General features: G+C 43.8%; 1 protein-coding gene across 13 annotated transcripts in view; it reads right to left on the bottom strand.

Annotated features, from left to right (window-relative positions):
• INTS6L (integrator complex subunit 6 like) overlaps window positions 1–26,869 on the bottom strand; it is a 56,419-nt gene that overhangs the window by 17,913 nt on the left and 11,637 nt on the right. For 11 of the 13 annotated variants that reach the window (XR_007148871.1, XR_007148870.1, XR_007148869.1 and 8 more), the window contains 7 exons: window positions 15,216–15,365; window positions 14,353–14,442; window positions 13,943–14,126; window positions 13,555–13,683; window positions 11,432–11,595; window positions 8,910–9,062; window positions 4,745–4,877 (listed from right to left, as the gene is read on the bottom strand). Coding sequence is in view for 9 of the 13 variants with exons in the window: in XM_047843399.1 (XP_047699355.1) it covers window positions 4,745–4,877; window positions 8,910–9,062; window positions 11,432–11,595; window positions 13,555–13,683; window positions 13,943–14,126; window positions 14,353–14,442; window positions 15,216–15,365 (1,003 nt within the window). In the remaining 4 variants the exon portion in view is untranslated. Of the gene's footprint in view, window positions 1–4,744; window positions 4,878–8,909; window positions 9,063–11,431; window positions 11,596–13,554; window positions 13,684–13,942; window positions 14,127–14,352; window positions 14,443–15,215; window positions 15,366–26,869 lie in introns of those variants that run through there. The other 2 variants (XM_047843406.1, XM_047843407.1) reach the window with 2 other exon arrangements.

Genomic DNA, 26,869 nt, shown 5'->3' with positions numbered 1-26,869 from the left:
AAGTGCAGCACATCTCAGTTTCTAATGGGAGACCAGCTACTCTAGTTAGGGGCACTTTCATATGATACTTTGGAAGGCAGGCTGAGCTTAGGCCAAAGATGAGGTCCTAAAGTTTGGCCCAGAATAGTTCTATAGAACTTTTCCACTGCCCTCCGGTGATAAGGCCACCCCCACCCCTGCGGTGTCCATGTAGACCACGTGGGGAGGAGTAACAAGGAATTCCTAATTCTTAAGGTACTGTTCTAGTGAGGATCCAGAACTCCCACCCCCCACAGCAATAACAAGGAGCCCCTCCCTTTGAATGTCAACAGAGGCCAAGTGGGGAACCTGGACTTCTACCCCCTCCTGGCACTGAGGAGAGTCAGTACCTACAATCTCTGCCAGGAGTGTGACAGGAAGCTAAACCAGAAGGCTTAAATAAGATAGAGACTCGTAACAGAATGCTGAAAATGAACAGGATTCAACTGAAAATCACTCATCATACCAGGAACCAGAAAGATCTCAAATTCAAAAGACAATCAAGAGATGCCAACGCCGAAATGACAGACACATTAAAAATGTCCGATTAAGATTTAAAAGGAGCCATCATAAAAAATGTTTCAACGAGCAATTATAAGCAGGCTTGAAACAAATGAGAAAAACTGAAAGCCTCATCAAAGAAAGAGAAAGTAAAAAGCAGAAGATGTAAAGAAGAACCAAATGGAAATCTTAGAACTGAAAAATCCAATAACCAAAGTAAAAAGCTCAATGGAACAGCTCAAAAGCAGAATGGAGGGGGCAGAGGAAATGATCAGTAAACTGGGAAAGAGAACAGTAGAAAGTACCCAATCTGAATAACAGAAAACAGAAAACCTACTCCCCTCACGTACACACACACCAAAAAATGACCGGATACATGATTTGAAGAATTTCCCCCATTCCATAGCTTGCCTTTTCACTCTGCTGATTATGTCCTTTGATGCACAGAAGTTTTTAAGTTTGATGTAGCCCCACGTGTTTATTTTTGCTTCTGTTGCCTGTTGCTTTTGGTGTCATCTCTCTCTCAGTATTATTTTTTTATTGTAAGTTTTTATTTTAATTCCAGTTAGTTAGCATACAGTGTTATATTAGTTTCAGGTGTAGAATTCAGTGATTCAACACTTCCATACATCACCCGGTGCTCAGCACAAGTGCCCTCCTTAGTCCCCATCACCTACTTCACCCATCCCCCACCCACCTCCCCTCTGGTAACCGTCAGTTTGTTCTCTATGGCTAAGAGTCTTTTTTGGGGGGGGAGGGGTGCCTGGGTGGCTCAGTTGGTTAAACATCCGACTTCGGTTCAGGTCATGATCTTGCGATTCGTGAGTTCGAGCCCCACATGGAGCTCTGTGACGACAGCTCAGGGCCTGGAGCCTGCTTCAGAGTCTACGTCTCCCTCTCTGTCTGCCCCTCCCCTGCTCACATTCTGTCTCTCTCTCAAAAATAAATAAACATTATAAAATTTTTAAAAAGAGTCTGTTTCTTGGTTGGTCTCTCTCTTTTTATTTCCTTTTGCTCATTTCTCTTGTTTCTCAAATTCCACATGTGAGTGAAATCATTTGTCCTTCTCTGACTTACTTCGCTTAGTATTATACTCTCTAGATCCATCCAGGTTGCAACAAATGGCAAGATTTCATTTTTATGGCTCAGTAATATTCCATTGTGTATATATACTACATCTTCTTTATCCATTCATTGATCGATGGATACTTGGGCTGTTTCCATATGTTGGGTATTAAAAATAATGCTGCTATAAACATCTAGTGGCATGTATCTCTTTGAATTAGTGTTCTTGTATTCTTTGGGTATGTATCCAGTAGTGTGATTATGGATCATATGGTAGTTCTATTTTTAACTTTTTGAGGACCCTCCATACTGTCTTCCACAGTGACTGCACCGGTTTTCTCTTATTATTTCTTTAAAAAAATTTTTTTTAACGTTTATTTATTTTTGAGACACAGAGAGACAGAGCATGAACAGGGGAGGGGCAGAGAGAGAGGGAGACACAGAATCGGAAACAGGCTCCAGGCTCTGAGCCGTCAGCACAGAGCCCGACGCAGGGCTCGAACTCACGGACCGCGAGATCGTGACCTGGCTGAAGTCGGATGCTTAACCGACTGCGCCACCCAGGCGCCCCTTCTCTTATTATTTCTTACAATTGCATGTGAATCTACAATTATCTCAAAATAAGATATAGTCTTAAAAGTACAAAAATAGGAGCGTCTGGGTGGCTCAGTCAGTTGAGAATCCGACTTTGGTTCAGGTCATAATCTCGAGGTTCACGGGTTTGAGCCCCACCTGGGGCTCTGTGCTGACAGCTCAGATTCTGGAGCCTGCTTCCGATTCTGTGTCTCCCTCTCTCTCTGCCCCTCCCCCACTCTCGCTTTGTCTTTCTCTCTCAAAAATAATTAAAGTTTAAAAAATAGAAAAATAGGGGCGCCTGGGTGGCGCAGTCGGTTAAGCGTCCGACTTCAGCCAGGTCACGATCTCGCAGTCCGTGAGTTCGAGCCCCGCGTCGGGCTCTGGGCTGATGGCTCGGAGCCTGGAGCCTGTTTCTGATTCTGTGTCTCCCTCTCTCTCTGCCCCTCTCCCGTTCATGCTCTGTCTCTCTCTGTCCCAAAAATAAATAAAAAAAAAAAACGTTGAAAAAAAAATTAAAAAAAAAGAGAAAAAAAAAAGAAAAAAAAATAGAAAAATAATACCATAAAACAGTCTACGTGAAGATTATCTAGTCTAATCCTTCCCTTTATAGTTGTGAAAACTGAAGTCATAAAGGATGAGATTGTGACATGGATAGTTTTCTGCTAAGTGAAATAAGTCAGACTGAGAAAGACAAATACCATGTGATTTTGCTCATATGTGGAATCTAAAAACACAAAACAAATGAACAAACAAAAAGGAGCATCAGACCTATAAATACAGAGAGCAAACCATGGTTGCCGGCGGGGGGGATGGGCAAAATGGGTGAAGGGGAGAGGGAGGTGCGGGCTTCCAGTTATGGAATGAATAAGTCACGGGACTAAAAGGCACGGCATAAGGAATGTAATCAATGGTATTGTAATAGCGTTGTATGGAGACAGATGGTAGCTACCCTTGTGATGAGCACAGTGCAACATACGGACTTACCCCATCACTATGTTGTACGCCTGAAACTAACATACCGTTGTGTGTCGACTACACTCGTTTTTAAAAAATATTTTTAAGGAAATAAGTCACTAATAAATAATAAACTTATTTATGAATTTATACATGTTTGAATTTATATTTGTTATATGTATACTTGTATGAATTTATATTTGTTTATAATTTAAACAAATCCACAAAATATAGGTACTTTTTATTGGTACCCTTATTAATATCAAAGACATAACCTATATTTTATAGCAATGACAATCACCTTTCAAACTTTTTTTAATGTTCATTTAATTTTGAGAGAGACAGAGACAGAGCAGGAGTGGGGGAGGGGCCGAGAGAGAGGGAGATACAGAATCTGGAGCAGGGTCCAGGCTCTGAGCTGTCAGCACAGAGCCCGATGCAGGGCTTGAACCCATAAACTGTGAGATCATGACCTGAGCCGAGGTCAGAAGCTTAACCGAGTCAGTCCCCCAGGCGCCCCAATGACAATCACCTTTTAGAGGATATTTTTAGATTAGACTAAGAAGTGAAGTAGACTATGTACAAAACAACCATGCTAATACATTTACGATGGCCTGTTCCTAACCTGCAACATTTAAAAGAATTGCTTTTTTCAGCACATTTAGTACAAATAGAGTTCACCGCACTAAAAATCTTATGCTTTTAATGACTAGGTTAAACTTAAAGGTTGACGCTTTTTGCAAAAACCCCACCAAATAAATATGTTCGCAATTCACAGCTAGGAGGACACCACGTGGTACTCTATTACGCTCAACAGATGCGGCTCTTTCAATGAGAAAAAAAAAATCTCTACTCACATTTTCAGTGATGTCTCAGTAACAGCTGCCGAAGCTGTTCCTTGTAGAATTGTACCATGGAAACTGCAGCTTCTACAACTACAGTCATTACAGAATTGACCCTTGTACCTGCTTCCTTAACTTGCCTGAAACAGATGCCTCCAGAGCATTTAAGACTCGTTTGTGGAGGAACGAGTGGGAGCCAAAACCCGCACAGAAGGCCTACTTCCTGGAGAGGTTCTTGGAGCATTAAGCCCAATCAATGGAATTTTGTGTCCCAAATTAGTCTACGAAAAAGCCAAGCGCACTTTAAGCCGGGGGCGCAGAGGGGGGCATGGGGAACTGCAGTTGGAGCTAAGCGTCCCTTCTGTCTGATGTGAAAAAAAAAAAACCAAAAAAACCCAGCAAGAAAATGAACAGAACAGAAAACAGTGTGTAAATGCTATCCTTCCAAAGCAGTTTTCAAACTTTTCTGTATCCTGCTATCGCTCTTGGACTACATTTAAAATGCTTAGGCCATTATCCTATTTTTCATTTCTGTTGTATTTTAAAGATGATAACGTGGGAGCGCCTGGGTGGCTCAGTCAGCCGAGCATCCGACTTCGGCTCAGGTCATGATCTCACGGTTGGTGAGTTCGAGCCCCGCGTCGGGCGCTGTGCTGACAGCTCAGAGCCTGGAGCCTGCTTCGGAGTTCTGTGTCTCCTTCTCTCTGCCCCTCCCGCCTTCCCTCAAAAATAAAAGAAAACATTAAAAAAGAGTTTAAAGATGATAAAGTGGCACATACTTTACTTACCTAAAAGAGGGAGTAAAACTGGGTAGTTGTACGGCATCACAAAGAGGTTTACACAAGTTAAAGTCGTACTGGCTTTTAAATAACCAAATGGATAACCAAGTTCATTGTATTTTCCACTGCTGGTAACAAATACCTAAAAACATGAAGTAATATATAGTTATGACAATAAGGATTTTATGTGAAACCAAACTCCCAGCAACATCTAAGGCACAGCTAATTTATGTAATTTAAAAATGGCAATAGTGCTTCTAGCCTATGGTTATGCCCAAATATGTCATACTAAATCACATCGCAATTCCTGTATACATTATATTAAGAAATGAGGGGCACCTGGGTGGCTCAGTCGGTTGAGCATTCAACTCTTGGTTTCAGTTCAGGTCCTGATCCCAGGGTTGTGGGATTGAGCCCCATGTCGGGCTCCGCACTGAGCATGGAGCTTGGTTGGGATTCTCTCTCTCTCTCTCTCTCTCTCTCTCTCTCTCTCTCTCTCCCCCTCCCTCCCTCTTCCCCTCTTCCTCGCTTGGGCACTCTTTCTCTCTCTCTCTCAAATAAATAAAATGAAAAAAAAAATTTTTTTAAGAAAAAGAAATGACACCGTACTGTGCAATAACCACTTGGAGACCACAACGTCCAAACATTTACTTGGTTAGCACAATGGCAAACAAGGCTGAAATAGTGCTAAGTGATAACCAGCCATTAAAACAAACTGACTTCTCAAAAGAACAAGTGGTGACTGGAGTGGAGGCTTTAGAAAAATGGAATATGGCCCCATGCCTAAAGCACGCGATTACAAAAGCAAAGCCCGTTTAAAGTAGTATGCTAACACTCCTCACGTGTACGATTATCAGTCTTGCTCTACTTCCTTTTGGTACCCCCATTCCCCTATCCATTTATTCATTTTTCATCCAATAATTTTTTTAATGTTTATTTACTTTTGAGAGAGAGAGAGAGCGTGAGAGGGGCAGGGCAGAGAGGGAGGGAGACACAGAATCCGAAGCAGGCTCCGGGCTCCGAGCTGTCAGTGCAGAGCCCGATGCGGGGCTTGAACTCATGAACCGTGAGATTATGACCTGAGCTGACATGGGATGCTCAACCGACTGAGCCACCCAGGTGCCTCTCATCCAATAAACATTTATCAAGTAGCCTATTATAAGCCAGGCACTGGTGCTAATTCTTTTGAGGCAGCAAGGAGATGCTTCGGTTCAGTCTGGAAGGCATTTTTGTCTTATAAATTATGCTGGTAGAGCAAACATTCACTGAAGATCAAAACATTAATCTTTATTCCGTGTGACTCCATCTTCTCCTTTATTGATATTCCTGATTTGCTATATATTATATTGTCAGTTCCCATACACTCGCTGTGCTGTGCTGAAGTCCTCTGGCTACCATGCCTTCTCAGTGTTCCGTGTTTGCTCTTTGGCCCAAATCAGGGCACCAACATATACTTTTAGGGACCTAGACTTTTGTCTTTTCCAAAGTCCTTCAGCAGGATCATTTAAGACAAAAGTCAAACCCTGGCGGTAAAGAAAATCCATCTACCTTGCTAATTGCTGGTACCAGCAATATCATCTACCAGTTGAGTAAATTCTTGCTATGTTTAGTCATAGCTAAGAATAAATCTTTCCTATGCCATGTATGACCCCACATACAATGAGTTAAGCTGTAAAACAGGACTCGTCTAGACTTTGTGTCATAATCTGAACCTTAATAGAAACAAACGCCTGTAATAACACATGGTACGTTTTGCCCTATTTCCTAAGTGTGTATAACAGAAGAGGAAAAAATCATCATAAAGGATCAAAAGCATTACACACACTGTCAAGGGTCAGACCTATGATTCCCATGAAGGGAGAAACACTGTTTTGTTTCTCTCTCTCTCTCTCTCTCTCTCTCTCTCTCTCTCCCTTTTTCCCCTCCTTTCTTTCCTTCCTCCCTTCCTTCCTTCTCATAAGCCCTTCGAGTTCTTCCAAATTCCTTATCACTTGCAGATTCAAAGAACTTGGGGGTTCAAAGGGATCATTAGAGACTGTCTAGAGAAAGTAAGTATCTGGCCCAAGACCACATCAACTGGTGGCAGAGTTAAGGGTTGGAATCCAGTCTCCATTAGGAATTAGCCAAATTTCCTGGCTCCTGGTTCCTCTTATTCTTGTTCATCCCCACTAATTCATTGCATTAAAACTACTCTAAATCAAAGTAACGTAAGGTACAGGAGATAGGCATGTGGCATAGTTAAGGGGTGGTGCAGGAAGCCAGGGCAGGATTTAAGTTTCTTTGGATAAGATTTACAAGAAGTGTGCCATTTGGAAAAGAGGGCTTATGTTAGGGGAAAGCTATAATTTGTATTTGCTTTTATTGCGAAATTTTTGTCAACCCATGAAGTCAAACCTCCTATCTTGATTTTAACATTCTACAATCCATAGCTCTACATTTCTAGCACATTTCCAGTGCACTTAACCAAAATATAAACATACATTCAGAAATGTGCATGAATCATAAGCATACAGCTCAATGGGGGCTCCTGGGTGGCTCAGTCGGTTGAGCGTCCGACTTCAGCTCAGGTCATGATCTCGCGGTTCGTGAGTTCGAGCCCCGCGTCAGGCTCTGTGCTGGCAGCTCGGAGCCCAGAGCCTCCTTCGGATTCTGTGTCTCCCTCTCTCTCTGCCCCTTCCCTACTCATGCTCTGTCTCTCTCTGTCTCTCAAAAATAAAAAGAAAACATTAAAAAAAAAGTATACAGCTCAATGAATGTTCACGAGGTGACTGAACATGTGTAACTGGCACCCAGACCAAGAAATAGAACGATGACCAGAAACCCCCTCATGTCCTTTGCTGGTCACAACTCTGCACCCACAAGAAAAACCACTATTCTGGCTTCTGACAGAGTAAGCCAACTGTACCTTTTTTTGAATGTAGACAAAATAGAATCATAGGACACGGGATCTTTTATGTCTGGCTTCTTTTGCTATTATATTTATGAGATTGTTCTGTTTCTTGCACTCTTATATGCTTGCTTTAAGCTTGCTCCTTTTTTCCTAACCAGTTTTAGCATCTTTGGAGAATTTAAGTGGCTTAAAGACAGCTAGTAGCAATAATCGCACATTTTAGGATGAAACAGACGGCAGTCTAAAAGTGTTTCTTGTGTAAATAGAACCTAACAATCACTGATTTGCTATATGGTGCTGTAGTCTAGAAATAGAACAAACATACTTCCAGCGTGGGGCCTCCTTATTATATCCAAATAAAAAGGCTGTGACTGCGTGTCTGGATTTTTACAAACTAATATCCAAAGGTGAATCTATTAACGAATCAGCAAGCCCTTCTGGCTGGAGTATAACACCTGGAAGAGCCAGCATATGTGCATTTGCCTCGTCCAAGTAAAATCCACATTACACACGCCAATGTGCTCGGTACAGGAAGAGAAGTTTGGTTACATTACACTAATCCAAAAAGTAGTTTCAGGGCTTAAGGTTTGTGTGTGTGCCTGTGTCAAAAATATTTTGTACACATGAAACTAATATTACCCTGTTATGTTAACTAACTGGAATTTAAAGAAAAGCTTAAAAAAATAGATCTTGTGGGGCGCCCTAGTGGCTCAGTTGGTTAAATGTCCGGCTTCGGCTCAGGTCAGGAGCTCGCAGTTCATGGGTTCGAGCACCGCTCGGGCTGTGTGCTGACGGCTCAGAGCCTGGAGCCCGCTTTGGGTTCTGTGTCTTCCTCTCTCTCTGCCCCTCCCCCACTCATGCTGTCTCTCTCAAAAATGAATAAACGTTAAAAATTTTTTTTTAAAAAAATAGATCTTGTACTTCCAATCTGTCAAGTTCACGCTAAGGTTCAGCTGCAGAAGCCACAGCTAAATAGAAGGACATCCTTTAGGTTAGGGATGCTTAACCTGGGGTCCCTGAATAGGCTTCAAGGGGTCCGCCAAATCCTCAAATACACAGGTGTCATCAGATTCCACTCCCTTACATGGCAATGTCAGGAGGCTAATGATTCCTATCACACTGAAATGATTTGCTTGGCCCTGTTGCTTACTTGATAGGATTTGTCAGAAAAGTTATTAACAGGTTCAGTCTAATTATTCCTAGATTAACCTTTGCAACTTCTCAAAACAATTCCCCGATCCCAGAGTGGTTACAGATATTGGGCCAACAGGTAAGGGGAAGTACCTGCCAGCAGGTATGGGGAGACTTTCGTTCCAGGATGTACTGAGTTAAGGGTGAAGGTTCAAGTTCATATTTGTCAAAAGGAAGTTTGTCTATTACCATTGGCTCACAATCTACACAGGAGAACCTCACAACAGGATGAGATGTTCGTGGAGGCTAAAAAACAAGAGGGGAAAATACGGTCCGTTAGCAAGTGAGCTTATACTTCTGACAAATCTGCAACCCCTTTCGTGTTTTTATTAAACCATCGCTGAGATAAAACCAGCGCTTTGAAAAAGAGGGCATCACCAACGGCTTCCATCCGGGAAGGGCCCACAGATTCTTTATTTCTTCCATGTACTTGGCATTGGGAGGAGGAAAGGTAAATTCAAACACTTGTAACTACCATTTCAGCGAAGTGAAAACTACAACTGCTTTGAATACGGTTAGGAAGTCACTGATGATCCACAGGATGAACCCTGATTTTCAGATCCACTGTTGCAACCTCCAAGCATGACCCGCCCTTCATTCCTTTGTACCCAAAAGGTTACGGATGGGCCAGACGTGGCTAGCAAAGAAGAAATCCATGAAGATTTCTGATGAGTTGATGACAGACCTAGAGCCACTAACAAGCAAAATGAAAAACTGTAAAGGGCAAGGCTGGTGCCCCCAGATGAGCCAGTCACAACACCCAGGACTAGTGGAAATTTTTTTTTTCAACTGAATTTTTTATAGCACTCCTCACACCCACACGCTTGCCTTGAACAGCTAGGGCTGGGTATGCTTTGGACTGGGCTGCAAAGGCCTCTGTGCCTGGGGTAGCAGAGCAGATTGGTGGGGCAGCCGTTCCGTTAACAGGTTTAGCTTGTGGGGATAGAGAGCGCCCGGGAGAGACATGGCGGCAGCAAGAGAAATCCCAGGAGATGAGAAGACAGGACCGAGTCCCGGGGACAAGGGTGAGATGTGGCTGCACCTGTTCTTGCCGAGAGCTCTCTAAGCCGAGCATGAATGTGACAAACCATCTCTGTTTCCCCTTTAAAAGGGAAAAACATGCTCCTCTGCCTTTATGGCTTACACACCTACAAGATGTGTTGGGAGTCGAAACAAACAGCCATCAGATGTGCTTTCAGAGCTGGAGGGATGGTAGGTAACACGGGTGATGTGGGAGTGAGCCGGAATTTCTTTCATTCCAGTTTTTTCCTGATTTTCATTTCAATTAGACTTGAGAAATATTTCTGGCTTTTTACATTTAAACCGATTTAAAAAAAAAAAAAAAGGCCGTAAAGACCCAAGTGAAGCCCCGTCACTGGCGACAACGAAGTAAATTCGTGACCAAAACATTCACTCTCTCGGGTTTGGAGCTGAGAGCAACTGGGCACCGGGATCTGACCAGTGTGTCACCTTGGAGCCCTGAGGGAAGGTGGAGGAGATGTACCCTCACTCCCAGCCGGGGCGGAAGTGGCCCTTCAGTCCTATAGTCTCACGGCCTCTCCTGAAAACAGGAGCCTAAAAGGAGTAAGCCAGGAGAAAATGCAGTTCACGTCAGAAATTTCTAAAACGTACACAGAACAGAGACGGGCTGAAGCAGTAAGGGGCTAAACTGAAGGCTCGGTGATTGTTTTGTGCCCACAGAAGGAGGATTGCTCTGGCCTTCTTACAGAGGCTGCGGGGAGGAAGAAGGGGGAGTGGGTTTCGTGCGCTTTCCCGTGTTAGCAGATACCTGTCTCCCACAAAAGTCCACTTCATCTGGGACTAAAAAGGAGCAACTACAATATCAAACCCTCCTCTCCTGAATGCAGTGAAGAAAAAGGAAAGTCCTCATTGAGAGATAATTTTTAAAAGATCGCTTAGTTACGGCGCTTGGGTGGCTCAGTTGCTGAAGCGTCTGACTCTAGATTTTGGCTCAGGTCATGATCTCAGGATGATGAGATCGAGCTCACCGTGTGCCAGGCATGGAGCCTGCTTGAGATTCTTTCTCTCTCTCTCTCTCTCTGCCTCCTCTCAAAATATATATATATTGCTTACCTACCCATCATTGGGAGGTACATTGCCAAGGAACCCAAGCCCATTGACTACAAAAAGATGAAAAGCAGGTCCACAAAGTTCCACTAGGTGTCTAGTGACTCCCTAGAAAGATGTAGAAGAGCTTCTGTTTTGAATATGTTTCTAGAACCTACACAAGGTGCAAGCTAAATTGTAATTCCCTGAGGATGTACATGAAAATCAATGCTAGCACTCTTCAGACATTGCGTCTGCCATGTAAATCAAGTCAGCCACTCTGAAATAAGAGCCAAGCCACCGACCGCAACACCATCAAAAATAGCCATGCCCTAACATCCAAAGTGGGCAGCTCAAGTGGCAAGAGCCACTGAAAGGAAGAATGCCAGAATAGCACGAAGTCCTCTCTTGCTTTTTGGTACAAACTTAGACTCCCAGCAAGAGATAGAAAGCACGGCTTAAAATCCTCAAAGTAATTTACAAGGGTCACTGTAATCAGGAAACGGAAAACCCAAATGATGTTTACCATTTTGTTTTATGCTACTTACTAGTGAAGGTAAATTCTGATCTGGCCAAAAAGATTCTGGAATTGGCCAATGTCCAACAGGAACACCAGTTTTAGAGTTAGGCCGTACATAAATCAGCTTATGGCAACTATGCCAGGGTTGAGCAGCAAATGAATTGCTTGGCCTGGATGAATCCGTAAGTCCATCTACAAGTTAAACAAAGGCAGACACTAAGGCATACAGTTCTTTTTCCAGCTGCTGATCTTCTTGTACAAAATTTTCAGCTAAAAGCAAAGTACAAAACAAACCAAAACACCCCGATCCTTAACTATGCCCCAAATGCGTAGTTACATCGAAAACCATTATAAAATTAATTTTCAATTTGCTGAGATTTGGACACATAAATTAAACACAGCACGCCAACTAGAGTTATTCTTCCAAATCAGGCAAATGAAATCGCTCATCCCCTGGTATAGTTTTTACATTTGTGGAATCTGACAAAATAGGTCATAAATTCCATTTGCCTTTTCTTTCTAGTCCCCATTAAGTGGCAAAAATATGCTTGGCTAAACCCACCCAATGACTACAAAAGCAAAATGAAAACGATCCAGATTCACTCCAAGATAGAAGGAATGTAGGGGCGCCCGGGTGGCTCAGTCGGTTAAGCGTCCGACTTCGGCTCAGGTCATGATCTCACGGTTCATGGGTTCGAGCCCTGCGTCGGGCTCTGTGCTGACAGCTCAGAGCCTGGAGCCTGCTTCGGATTCTGTGTCTCCCTTTCTCTCTGTTCCTCCCTACTTGCACTCTCTCTCTTTCTCTCTCTCAAAAATAAACAAAGATTAAAAAAATTTTAACATGGAAAAAATTAAAAAAAAAAAAAAAAGAACCGTAGACAAAGGAGAAATGGAGCTAGAAAGAAAAATCTGAGCTATTTACATGACGCCAAATCCAATAGGCTTCCAGTATGACCATCCCCAGTTCACATTAAGGTAACTGAACACAAAAGTATGGATGAAGCAGTGAATCGTTAGCAATACATAACATGTCCTTCCTTTACAATTACGTTAATGAATTTAAAACAGACTGTGAGGCCTCAGTCTTCTGTGGTGGGTGTCCTTAAACTGGAGTCCAAGAAACTCTAGAATTAAATACAAAATTGTGTTTGTGTGGCCTATGTCCGTTCTTCTAGGGAGAGAGGTCTCTATTTTTCCAACAGCTTCTCAAAGGGTTCAAGGCACTAAACATCAGAAAGGTCAGGAGCCACAGGATCCATGGCTTCCGACAGAGACGTATGTCTTTCTGAGCAGCTATGACCGATTGTGGCCACACAATTAAAACTCATGGATCAGGAGAGCCTCGCTGAGTCAGTCGATAGAACATGCGACTCTACGTCTCAGGATTGTGAGTTCAAGCCCCACACTGGGCATGGAGCCTACTTAAAAAAAAAAAAAAATGTATGGATCAGGTCAGACAGGCACGGTGGTAATGATGTGTGCGAGAGCACAGGATCGAGGTGAAGCGCACAGTGCTCCAGGGCTTGCGGCACAGGGATGATTTGAAGGAGAAGACCCTTCCCCTGTACAAAAGGACCTCTGCTATCATCCACTGCCATAATCTGTCTGTTTTGAGACGTGGAACGTTCTGTGAGATGTCATTTGAAGAGAAAAGGTTCTGCAGTTAAACAGTGGCCAGGAAAATACTGGTGTAGGATCTTATAGGATTATCAGCGGTTTCCGGATAAAGGTTCACGATCTCTTGTTGATATACGGTACCGAACACAGATTTCATAAAGATAGCGTGGCCCATTTGGCACTCGCAAGACCAAAACCAGATTGCTGGTTAAGTGGCACTCCTCCATGATTCTCCAGGTACTTCGTTCATAGAAAGGTGAATAATGCAGGGTATCCCAAGACTGGGACCAGGGAAGATGAAATGGGTAAGAAAAAGGAAGAATTTTCTTAAGAGGTTTGCCACTGGATTAAAGTTGTTAGCATCAGACCAACTGACACGTGAACGCATGGCCATTGTTTGGATGGATGTTTGCAACCACATGAACGTGTGTGGATAGTACAGGCTGTGTCTATTATCAGTTTACTGTCGTCCCAACCTTGGATCATTCTCTGGGGCGCAAAAAAAAAAAACCACAAAAAAGTCACGTACTGTACCTTCTCCAACAGGAAGTGGATCTGGTCCCGTTTTTTCAAAGTTAATAACTACACCACTCTGAATTTTCTGAACTAGAGATTCTAAACACTGATTCAACATTCTTTGTGTTCTAACACAGTAGGAGCGACCTATACCAGAAGGAAAAGCAAATAGTGTCAGTTTGAGCAAATAAAATACTACTTAACAATGTAAGCATCTGAAATCGTAGAGTATATCTTGAACCAATCATAACTATGTTGGCTGCAAACATCACACTCAGGATGAGCTTAAGCAGGAGAGCTGAAAGATTCTGAAGGAAAACAAGACAAGACAGGATACGGCATTTAAGCAAAACCATACTCTGCTGCTCTGAATTCTTCCTCTCGAAATATGAAATATTGCCAATACCTCCTGTGACTTCACACATCTGTGTGATGGCAGACTCATCAGTTGGTACACTCCCTAGATGCTCTGGTTCCGTAGAAGCCAGTCCAGGCAAACGCAACACCAGGGCAAATAACCTTTGATCCCAACGAAAAGGTTCTTTGGTTAGTTCACTTCCAGGCAGAGGAGAATTCAAAGGAAGATGAAGCTGATAAGGCAAAAGTTGAAAAGTTTCATCATAACAACCCATACAAAACTGAAGAGAGAGTCAAAAGGGGTCATTTTTCTTTCATGTACTCGGTAATCTTTCAAGGATTGTGAAGACGGAAGGTCTGATCAAGCTTATTCTTAACTGGAAACGTATGCCTCCCACAGAAATAGCTGCATGTTCTCCGCCATTTAAACGAAATTTACAAAAAAACATGAAATCTCACCTCTTCCTGAACACCAGCAGTACTTGTTAACTTGTTTCCATCTGTGATGGTAATTAAAATAGATGGTTCTAAAAAAAATGGATTTCTCCCCTAAAATACATTTAAAAAGTATTAGAGCCATGTAAAGTAATAAAATGGTATTTAAACTTTTACATCTGCCTGGCCAGTGATCTCTCAAGTGTGTGATAAAATTTGCCTGGATAAACAAGAAGGAAAAGATTAGGGATTGAAACGGGTGGGAAATCCAAGTAACAATCCCTGCAGAGGTAACATTCAGAATGGACTGAGGGATTCTTATCAGTCGGGAACTCCCCCAACTCGCATATCCAAAAACTCCTCTCCCTCTGCGGTCTACGTAATCATAAAAGAAAGAGACTGGCAAATTCCTGGTACAGGTAGGGGGACATTAGTGACTCATGCTCTGCAATCTGGACTCTACTCTGGTTACTGTGAGCAGAGTTTCTCGGGCAGGAAAGGACACCACTATTTCTTCATCCATTTATCCATCAATGGACTCTTCTAGAACTTTTTCAGTTGAATTGGGAGAGGCGAGAGGGAGCTAAGGACACTGAGAATTTCTCTTCAAATACCTTGTTCCAACACTTGTCAGCAATTTATTCATCCCATTCTCAGACACCTGATGACCTGAGGGGGAGGCAATTGGCACTACACATTTTATGATCAAGCCACATACAAGACCCCCCAAAAGGGGGACATTTTTTTAAAGTATGTGTTTAAAAGATATGGACTTCCTTTGGGCAGTTGTGAAAAGTAGCAGAAAACTTGGTAACCACGCCCAGTTTTAAATTCTTACCCCAAGTCACCAAAATAAATTAGCTGTACTCACTCAAAAGTTTTTTTACCTGTCCATAATTGTCTATTCCAGATATTAATCTATTGAGATTTAACAAATCAAATGAGGATCTTAGAGCCTGACCAAGAGTAGTCAGTCCAGAAGCCTGAAGATTTTTTAGTTCACTCATGAATGTTGCGTGATTTTCCTTCCAACCAGCCTGAAAACCAAACATTTACAAAGAAATTCCCGATTACACAATGAACAATATATAAAGTGCAAACAACCACTACACAGCAAGTATCCAACCTCTAACAGATTCACTAGTCCCTCGATCTAATTCTAGTCTAGATCTTGGCTGATCGGAAAGATCTGTCGGCGTTAACGACCAAGAGCAAAGAGGCAAACGGTGCATTCGTCCATTACGGCTGGAAGGCTCTGGCTCAGGAAGTCCAATCTTCTATTCAGGTCCAATCAAACCTACCCAAACACCTCAGTATTTACCTTAGTTTGACACTGATGATGAGCATGAAGAAAGGAGGGGAGGAGGGGCTATTTTTAAGTGCGCTGTCCTTGATGGAGACAATTCGCTACTGAGGGGCTGAACTGCATGAACTTTTCTAACCAAGATTCTTCCCCCCAAACAATATGTTCACTTTAAATAAGAGTCAAGGGGGAATTCTAGGAATAGAGCCACCACTATTCGGAGACAACCTTTCTGGCATCTTCAAACATTCAGAAAGCCCCACGTCTAGAAAAAGGGGAGAAAGAAAAGAAATTTAAAAAGTTTTGGCAAAGAAGCAGCCCCCAGGCACTCCCAGCAGCTATGAGCAGCAGCAAAGAACCAAAGACCCCAGGCCAGCAGCCAACATGCTGTGATCGAATGGTTTGGAGACCAGGAGGAAAAGATCACGTTGACTGGGGGCCAGTAATGGCTATAAAAACAAAGCAGCACCAAATGCAAAGAAGAGAAGCCAAAAGAAGAACTGGCAGTTAACAGCAGGTCACAGAGGAGAAGGCCAGCAAAGGAGAGAGCAAACAGCACAGCTTGGCAACTGGGTGGGACAAACAGCCACCTTAGTGTTGGTGACACTGAGGGCAGCAGCGTGATAGGTTGAATGCTGAAGTCATGCCAACCAGGCCGATACAGCTGGAGGTGGAAGGCGAGAGCAAATAATAAGAGATCAACCAAATCATTTCAATTTCATGTCTGGCCGAAGGCACACTGGCCATTATCCATACAACTACAGCAAACGTTCTCTCTTCTAGTTTCATAGTCTCCAGAAGCAGTTTGGGTCAGAATGACTGAGATATCTGCATGACCCTGAGCGAGCCTGTTGGCCCCAGGGACCGAGATGGTATTCTCTGGAATTGGAGAGGATTAGGCAAGCAGGGACACTGTGCGAGGCTGTGGGTAATATAAGCAGCGGAAGGAGTCATTCACATTGGAATCCGACAGAATGGCGCCCCCTTCGGCTGAACCGTCCAGAACCCGCATAACCATACAGGGTGAAGGTCCTGGTTAATATCCATTCCAGTCCAATAGTCTGAAATTCTGTGAAATTAAAGATGTGCTTAGCCGTTGGTTTTTTGTTGTTGTTTTTTTTTTTTTATATTCCTGACATATCCTACAGATCGAAGGGTCTAAAGGTAAAACCTTTCCACGTGTCCCTTTGGCCAGATTGTATACATGACTTATAGTACCTAGGGAAAGCAGAGCATGAGAATTCCTTGTGGCCTAAGGAAAATCTTAGGCCACGAGCAATTATGGCCTTTTCACTAAAAGCGTAGTTACAAAGAAAGCTTGTGTGGGAATTGTCCTCCTCAAATACCTAGAACTATCAGCACGTTGCAAATCACACTGAATTAAAAAATGAGCTTTCTTCTTTGTGGTGGAAGAGAAAGGTATGCATTTGGGAAGGATACTAGCAATTCTTTCCTTTCTTCAACAAATTTGCACGGGCCAACTATGCCGTACTGGGCAGAACACTACACGCTGGAGATCTAGAAAGGGATCAGCCCTTGAGGAGTTCCTGTCACAGAGGCGTGAGACATGTATTTATGGGCACTAAAAGGACAAGTGACCAGACGGTTAGGGAAGGCTCCTCACGGAAGATGGGGCATTGGAAGAGGAGCAAAGGACATCCTGCACTGATGGCAGGCGTGGAGGGGCAGGCCAAGGAAGAGAACGAGAGTCCACAGAAGGGATGGGCGAAGGACCCAGGTCATCCATTAGGTCGAGCTCTGTGGCCTGGGCAAACCTGAGAATGGTGGGCCCTTCCCTCACAATCCACTTTATAAAGTTGACTGCTTTCTCGGAGTTACTTCACGTAGCAATCTTACTTCCACATTGTAAATTCCGCATTAGACCCACAGCGAGCACTGAACTCCTGGGAGCCGCAAAGCAGTGCGCGGCATGACTAAAGAAAAATGAGCAGACAGCTTGGTTTGGTAAAGGGCTGGGGTAAGATGCGGGTACCACTTAGGCAAGCACCCTGTAACTCCTCCATATTGAAAATAACGTGTCCCAATTGTTCAGAGTCTTGCTAATTAATCTGTCGGAATAATTGCTCTTTCGATTTCTCTTTAGCCTATGGATTGGAAGGAAGCATTTTACAAATCATTCCTGCACTTGAATCGCTGGCATTCTGTTACCAGGTCAATCCCAATTGTTTGCAATGAACTGAACAACGCAAGAACTAAAAGCCCCTAAAGGCATTCCTCACCATGCTGAAGGGGAAAGAGCCTATGGATTAATCTCACTATCTTGAGAACTTCATTCATGTGACAAATTTCTTCTCAAAAGATAATCATGAAGAGCTAGTGGCAGAAAGTCTGTGTTTCTATTTCTCGCTCATTGTTTGGAGTTGATTTTTTTTTTTTTTATAGAAATGAATTCAGGACAGCCCGTTTCCTAACACAGTCTTCTTAACACAGTCTTTTCTTCCAATTTACTCCACAGGTCAGTAAAATCTTGACTCACGATAATGAGTTCCATACATTCTTATGGAAGCTTTACAGCTTACCAAGTACTTTCACATTTCACATTTGGTTAGGACAACCCTATAAAATAGGCATGGTATTACCGTCGCTATTTTGTTTGCCGAAACCAGGAAGAAGTAAGACTTAAGTCGGTCTTGTTTGTGGGGGTGACAGTGGCAGGATTGGGGATCGAGCCTCGCATGGGCTCCACACTGAGAGCAGAGCCTGTTTGGGATTCTATCTCTCTCCCTCTGCCCCTTCCCTGCCCTCTAAAAACAAAAACAAAAACAAAAACAAAAACAAAACCCCCAAAACACGGCTAGTCTGACTTGAGATGTGAGGTAAGTGTAAAATCCATGCGGCGTTTGGAGGACTTAGAAGAAAAATAAGAATGACACTATCTCAGTATCTACTTTTATATTGGTTATGTGCCGAAGTGATAGTGTTTTAAATTTTCGCAGTTGAATAAAATGTATTACTAAAAGTTCCACCTGTTTCTTTTTACTTCTTAACGTGGCTACTAGACGAGGTTACAATTTGTGTATGGCTGGCATTATATGTCTGTTGGATACAGATGTGCTAAAGGACCTGGAGGTCAGGCAAGGGAGCTCGGCCTGGCTTCGGCAGACAATAGACTCATTACAGATTCCAGGGGAGGGGGAAACAGGATCAAAGCAGTGTCTCAGGAAGGTCAGTCTGGCAGTGACACATAGGACAGATTGGGGAAGGAAGGCAGGCTACAGATTTCTGGCCATAGCCAGGAAAAAGCAGCTAGGAGCCTTGACTAGTAATCCCAGCCTGAGGGAATCAGGACCTGAGTTAGCCTGGGAATGAAGAGGAAGGCAGAAACATTTTAAACCAACAAGATAGGACTTGGTGACAGACCGACCATGAGCGTGAAGGAGACAGCGCAAAGGTGGTTACAAAACTTCTAGCCCGGGAGACCAGAGGGACAGAGGTTTGGGATGAAGGAGCAACCTGAGATGAGTGAACTCCTGAACTAAGGGTTTACTGTTTTAGGTCAAGTTGTAAAAGTCTCCCTGGAGTAAAGTCACAACGATGATGAAGACGGTAATGGTGGTCAGTAATAATCATAGGTAATGTGCATCTGTGCTTATGTGTCAGGACCTCACTTAGGCTCAGCATACCATTCTATCTGTAGCCTCATCTGGGCACCTTCACCACCCCACGAAGTAGGTGCTGTTATGACTTCCATTTTATAGATGAGCACACTGAGGCTCAGAGAGGATAAGCAACTTGTCCAGGGCGAACAACTAGGAAATGACACGGCTGGGATCTGAACGCAGGTAGCCTAATTCTAGAGCCCACCAATTTAAAATTTTTTTTTCAACGTTTATTTATTTTTGGGACAGAGAGAGACAGAGCATGAACGGGGGAGGGGCAGAGAGAGAGGGAGACACAGAATCGGAAACAGGCTCCAGGCTCCGAGCCATAAGCCCGGAGCCCGGCGCGGGGCTCGAACTCACGGACCGCGAGATCGTGACCTGGCTGAAGTCGGACGCTTAACCGACTGCGCCACCCAGGCGCCCCTAGAGCCCACCAATTTAAACCACTATACTCGAGAATCGTCTAGGTAGTCCACATCCTCACCTTGTAGACAAGTCTTGTTATAGCTCCAAAGTCATACACTTAATGGAACTTCCAAATTTCCTTTCAGTGAAACTTCCTTTCCCTCATGTCTAAATGCAGACCAGTTGCGTGTGGGGGGCAGTGACCTAGGACTTGGAAGACCCTGGTCCATTCGTGGCTATAGCCAACTAGCAAAGCAACTGGTCCAGAGTAAGTCGTTTATCCCTTACTGGGGCTGTTGTCTCATCTAAGCAACGAAAAGGTTGAAAAACCAACTGGAAGGTCCCTTTGGGTTTTTGTATCTTGTAATTCCATACCTTTATATAAATCTGACTTACAGAGAGAAAACAACTCACATCTGAATCAGTACGTTAGTTCGGGCCTGGTTGAAATGTGTACTGGCAACTGAAAACGTCTTTGAATGCCAACAGAAGAAGTATGGGCTTTTCAGTCTACCAGTGCCTTGGGTTCTGTCCCAGCTCCAGACTAGCGACTAGCCATTTATCGTCCACTCACATCACCACAGAAAGGAGAGAATCTGCACTCCTTTCCTTGGAAGGGCAAAGCCTAAAAGAAATATGTCCTACTATCCTCTGCAACCTTATTAAGGCCCTGCTCCCATCTCTAGAGGTCACTTGTAATCCAATTCCAAAATACAAATGACCTTGTTAGGCTTAGTGTCATGTGCAAATCTAAGGAACACGCTACGAATCTCCTCATCTAAGGTAACGGAGGAACATATTTAGGGCAGCTACATCTAACTTTCCACAAGAGAAGTGCCCCTTAAAAATGACATGAATGGAATAACTTGCAAATCGAGAAATAAATGAAGGGGTGCCTGGGTGGCTCAGTCGGTTAAGCATCCAACTCTTGATCTCAGCTCAGGTCTTGATCTCAGGGTCGCGAGTTCGAGCCCTGCGTTGGGCTCTGTGCTGGGTGTGAAAGGGAATTACAGTGAATCTTTTCAAAGAGCACAAATAGTCCTTCTATATTATAGGTTGTCACATGCCAGGCTCTCTCTCTGTCCCTCTGACTCGGTGCTGAGCCACCGCACTGACCCATTCTGGGCACACACGCCCGAAAGCCCATTTGGATGCTCCCCTGAAAAGCTCCGCCCAAGTCTTCCTGGGATCCAGGGAGAGAAAATACAAGTTGCTTCCCTCTCCTTGACAAGACTTGTTTAAAAAAATCTTTTATTCAAGGAAATGAAATCAGGCTGGCAACATTTGCCCTTCAGAGTCCCATACAGAGGGGACTATCCTGGACCTTGGGCTCTTCTTCGAGGTGATTACAAACTAGATGATTAACGGATTTGAGTATTTTCCCAGATGTCGCAAGTTAAAGCCAAAGAGTTTAAATTTAGCAGGGCCACCATTTCTCTTGTTGAAAGATAAACTATTTTCCTTTTTCCATCTGTTCTCCACAAGTTGGGGATGGGGGCGGGGAACTGGTTCTGCAACAACTCAGACAACCTGACTAAATCGACTTCAACAGCATTTTTCAACCAACTCACTTTCTTCTGCAACCCGACATTCTATCGACTTTGTCACGGCATATCGTCCTTGCATTGGTAACCGGACCAGCGAGACAGAATGACATGGGAAGGAAGAAGCCCTGCTTTTCCAATCAAGTCCGCCTCCCAAGGAGACACATGACTTTTCCCTCGAGCCTTATACGGAATATCCGTGTGAGTTAAAGCTTGAAAAGCTTCTGGAGTTTTCTCCTCACGACTGAAACAGACCCTAATTCGGACAGAGAGGAGACACGGTTTACTTGGCCTCCTACGTAAACAGAACACTGTGACAGCTGAATCATCTTAAAATGTTCAAGCATCTTTCTCAATTGTGCTTACCTGCAGCACACCTACAAAGGAGGGTGCTAACATGATGAACGCACACATTAGGAAGACGCTGTATCGGTGAAAGAACAGAACTGTCTTGCTTCTCCTATCTTTTAAAACTTCCTTCCGGCATTGCATTTTCTGACCCTGACACAACGGTTTTCCCCCTTAAAACTCCAGCAATGGGGCGCCTGGGTGGCGCAGTCGGTTGGCGTCCGACTTCAGCCAGGTCACGATCTCGCGGTCCGGGAGTTCGAGCCCCGCGTCAGGCTCTGGGCTGATGGCTCAGAGCCTGGAGCCTGTTTCCGTATCTGTGTCTCCCTCTCTCTCTGCCCCTCCCCCATTCATGCTCTCTCTGTCTCAAAAATAAATAAAACATTAAAAAAAAAAAAAAAAAAACTCCAGCAATTTGGACTGCTAGCACTTTTTTGTGGTTTTTCTCCCTTGGCTCAAGGTACCGATACGCTTCCAGGTTCGACAGGGGCTATCTAGGATTCTGTGTTTGATGTGCACGGACACAGCTTCTTCTTATAAAATTACTTAAGACCATCCAGTTCTCTTGGATTCCTTCTTGTCTAAGCTACTTCCCCAGGGGCGCTTGGTGTCCTGAACTTGCTAAAAGCCTCAAAGTCCATTTGATTTGATTGCATCAGTTCTCTCCCGGAGACAACTGAAATAATACCAGTCAAGACCATGCAAAAGAATTCTAGCTTACTTGACTCTCCTAGTTTTTAAAAGACACTCTTAGGAAATTGACTCCCTAGCATTATGCTAAGCAAAATTAGTCAGAGAAAGACAAATATCATATGACTTCACTCATATGAGGCCTTTAAGACACACAACAGATGAACACAAGGAAAGGGAAGCAAAAATAATATACAAACAGGGAGGGGGACAGCACAGAAGAGACTCATAAATATGGAGAACAAACAGAGGGTCGCTGGAGGGGCTGTGGGAGGGGGGATGGGCTAAATGGGTGAGGGGCATTAAGGAATCTACTCCTAAAATCATTGTTGCACTAGATGCCAACTAACTTGGATGAAAATTTTAAAAACAAATTAAAAAAAGAACATTAAAAAAAAAAGAAATAGACCCCCATACTACACTGCAGAAATGTATTTGACAGTCTATGGCCTGCAGGATTGTTTTTCCAGCAGATGGCTGAAGGCCCACATCATGAGCACCTATTTTTAAGTAAACTGGGCAAAGAAATGATCCACAGTTTGAGTCTACCGACACAGAGTTCACGATTTTGCATCATGGGTCTCTAGAATACCTAGTATAAGGGATTTTTTAAGGGGATAAACAATCCTAGAGGTAAGTCTAAAATATATGCAAAATGCATTTTTGAGTTTTCAAAATTTCTCTTGCCCCAGAGAATCAGGAAGAAATTATGAGATAGAAGCCACATCTTAGAAACTTTTCTCCTTTGTCCAAGAGTCAATTATATTGTTAGTGAAAGAAAAATATCTTAGAGTAGCAAAGACTTGGCCAAACTCGGTCAGATACAGTGTTAAATGTTTCCTCTCTCACTCTCAGACCATTTCAACTGTGGCTATTGACCTATTATCAGGAAAAAAAAAAGCTATTGTGCAGATCACATGCTCAATTGTTGAGACTTTGGGTTCGGATAGGAGACATTTTATTTTTATTTATTTAAAAAAATTTTTTTAATGTTTATTTTTGAGAGAGAGAGAGACAGAGTGCAAGTGGGGGAGGACAGAGAGAGAGGGGGGGACATAGAATCTGAAGCAGGCTCCAGGACCTGAGCTGTCAGCACAGAGCTTGAACTCACGGACCTCGTGATCATGACCTGAGCTGAAGTCGGACGCTTCACCGACTGAGCCACCTAGGCGCCCCCAGATAGGAGACATTTTTATGAACACATACACAAAATAAAAATGAGCAAAGATGGCCTTGGAACAACGCAAGGACAGGAGTGAGAGCCACCCAAACACTGCAGAAAGAACTGAACAGAGGAGGCCGCAGAAGGGCCATTCATTACTTTCCAAAGTATTACATGGCATCTCTTTCTTCCAATTTTTAAAAATTATTTTCTCAAAAAAATTTATGACCATTTAAAAATTTTGTTTTATTTTTATTTTTTTAATGTTTATTTTTGAGAGAGAGAGAGAGAGAGAGACAGAGAGACAGAGCGTGAGCAGGGGAGGGGGGCAGAGAGAGAGGGAGACACAGAATCCGAAGCAGGCTCCAGGCTCTGAGCTGTCAGCATAGAGCCTAATGCAGGGCTTGAACCCATGGAGGTTGAGATCATGACCTAAGCTGAAGTCAGTCGCTCAACTGACTGAGCCACCCAAGCGCCCCATGAGCAGTTTTTTAAATGTTTATTTTTGAAATAGAGCATGAGTGGGGGAGGAGCAGAGAGAGGGGGGAACCAAGGATCTGAAGCAGGCTCTGCGCTTACAGCAGAGAGCCTGATGTGGGACTCGAACTCACAAACCATGAATGAGATCATGATCTGAGCTGAAGTCGGCTGCTCAACCAACTGAGCCACCCAAGTGTCCCTATGAGCAGTTTTTTACATTATGCAAGTAACATACATTCAATGTTAAAAATTCCAACAGAAATAGGAGGCCAGTCAATACCTTCCCCAAACTCCCAGGGCCACCCTCTTGAGAGGTAACCATTGCCAGGAATCTGTCTTGATCATTGAACTGTTATCGGCAAACAGAAATGACACCAATGAGATGGAGTCCCGTTTACCAATGAAAACGGAGTGACATTCATCAACATAATGAGTAAGTGTCCAAGAAAGCACAGTAAGCATGGCCAGGAACCGTTTTCTAAAATTTAAAAAGCAAGTTTGAAATCGCCCTGAAATCCATACCTCAATTATTCGCCTTCCTGCCTTTCAGTTATACCGTTCTCGCCTATACTTTTTTTGGAAAGAACACTGGAAATAACCTAATCTAATCCCTTCATTTTATAGATAAGAAAATGGACCACATAAAAGGTAAGTGACTTACTTGCCCAGGGTCATGTATCTGTCTAATCAGTGGCAGACTGTGGCTAAGAGTTGAAGTGACACCCCTTGGCACACGTACACGACAGTGCGTGGGGTGATCTACCAGACAGGATGTACCATGACCATTTTTTAAAACCTGATTTTTGTAAAAGTACCTAGATTTAAACAGACTTCTAACACACAGCTTGAAAACATCACTATGAAATGGAGGTTACAAGTAAGCTTTTAAGAAACATGGACAGCTTTGCCCCGCACATCTTCAGCATTCTTCCATAAGAAATAAAACAGGAGGGCCCCCCACTTCCCAATGCCATGGCTGTATGAAAGCCTAGCTTTTTTCCCCTGGAACCTGCAGTCTACTGTCTAGTTATGCGGGCTCCCTTTGGCACAGACAAATGCAAAGAGAGATGGGGCTCCAGATTAAACCGTGCCTCCGGGCAACTTCAGGCCAATTTAAATCACAACCTATTGGTCTAGTTCAGACTAATCAACCTCTAAAGGTCATACTCCAGCCTCTTCCCTCTTCCTTTTGCAACTTTTCTTCATTATAATAAAGCACCTTTGGTCACATCCTCCCCCTCAAGTCACACCCTCACTGGAATGCTGCCAGTTCACTCCTCCCTCCCTGCCTCCCCCCCTTTAGCTCTCTGTATCTCCCTCCTTCTTTTGGTTCACTGATGCTCTAAGGGAGACCAACTCAGGGGGTGGAAGAGACAGGTCTGGCTGATGCAGGGAACTCCCGTGGGCAGATGACGGGGAATAAGTTTCTATGCACTCATGGAGCAGATTGCAGAGGGCTCAGGATGGCATCCATAGGCCTAGGGAGTCTTTGGAGGCTTGGTTGCGGGGACAGGGGTCGAAACCATCTTTTTTAGAAACTTGGCGGTTGGTGTGGGAAGAGTAGGAATTTGGGGGGTACTTTGGAGAACCAAGTCGAAGGTTGTTAACAGTGGTCAAAGAACCAAATTTCAGGATCTGGACTCAGGTGATGGCAGCAGAAATTGTGACGAAGGAACGTATGTAAGAAGCATTTCCCAGGGATGATGGACAGATCTCAGAAGAAATGGAAGGACAGGGTCAAAGGTAAATAATGCCTTGCTTTCAACCCTGGGTGACTAAAAGCTGGGAAATATGGGAAAGGGGATAGGTTTAGAACCACAGGGTCTTCTTGACATGGTCACTATGAGCTGATGGCAGGACAGACAGCCAAGTGGAGATGCCCTGTAGTCAGCTACAGGTGCCTGGGTAAGAAACTGAAGATGGGGAGCCATCGGTGTGGAAGGAATACTTGAGACCACGAACAAGGCAGTCAAGGGCAAAGAGAATAAACATTAGTAACTCAGCCCTTTCTTATTCATACTGTTCCTTTCTTGCACAAACATAAATGCGTTCTGCCTTTGGTTCACTCGCATTCAAGTCCAAAATGTGGCTCTTGGTACTAAGTTTACTGAACTATTTGACCTATGGGGCAGGATATAAATAACAACAACAACAACAAAACAAAACAAAAAAAAAACAACTGCCATTAACGACTCATATAATCAGGAGCACATGGTTTAAGCAACAGAACCCCCACTTTTTCTCCCAACATCTGGCACATCAGTACAAAAGCCTTCATATACCTTTTCTCTGGTTAGGACCCCAGTGGCTGAGTGGGCGGCATCGCTGTTCCTTCTCGGAAATCCACCCTTCCCAGCTTAACTAAGCAGGAAGGAGAAATAGGTATCTGGCTCCGGAAGGGGTCGGGGACTTGGGGAGACTGGGAGATGTGGAGGCAATGAGAATGGTACCATCAGGTAAAGGCACAGGCTGATACATAAAACTCCGTAAAGGTGCTTATGGTGCCTTCCAGCCTTTTCCAAGCCGCTCTGCCTCCCCACAGGTTGTGGCTTGGAAGAAAGCAACGGTTACTGTGAAGTATCCCGAATGTCTTTCTTTTCCTTACCAGAAACACATTTGTCAGGAGATTGATAAAGTCAAAGTGGCCAAATCAGATCCTGGCAGCCACTCGAAGGCCAAAGACTACCCTGCTGCTTTTTCAAGCCTACTGCTTCTCCTATAGGGTCTACTCAGCCCAGGCGAACCGTCCTCAAACTCCACCCCCGACATGGACACACTAACCAGTCTCAATCCCCACCAACTCCACACGCTGCCAGGGTAGGGGCAGAACTGTGGCCCATCAAAAGCCAAACTGTTTCACAAACGAATGCACTGTGATACTCGCCTAGAAATCGTCAGAAAAAAATAGAACTAGTGACTCTGGCAGTAATAATGTTCAGTCAGTGAGGGCTTGCTATCGTGCCAAGCACTGCTATACCAAAAACAA

The sequence above is a fragment of the Prionailurus viverrinus genome, chromosome X (assembly GCF_022837055.1).
Source record: "Prionailurus viverrinus isolate Anna chromosome X, UM_Priviv_1.0, whole genome shotgun sequence".
In the NCBI taxonomy this organism is placed as follows: Eukaryota; Metazoa; Chordata; class Mammalia; order Carnivora; family Felidae; genus Prionailurus; species Prionailurus viverrinus.
The sequence above is the reverse complement of the archived record's forward strand: the minus strand, read 5'-3'. Positions and strand labels throughout refer to the sequence as shown.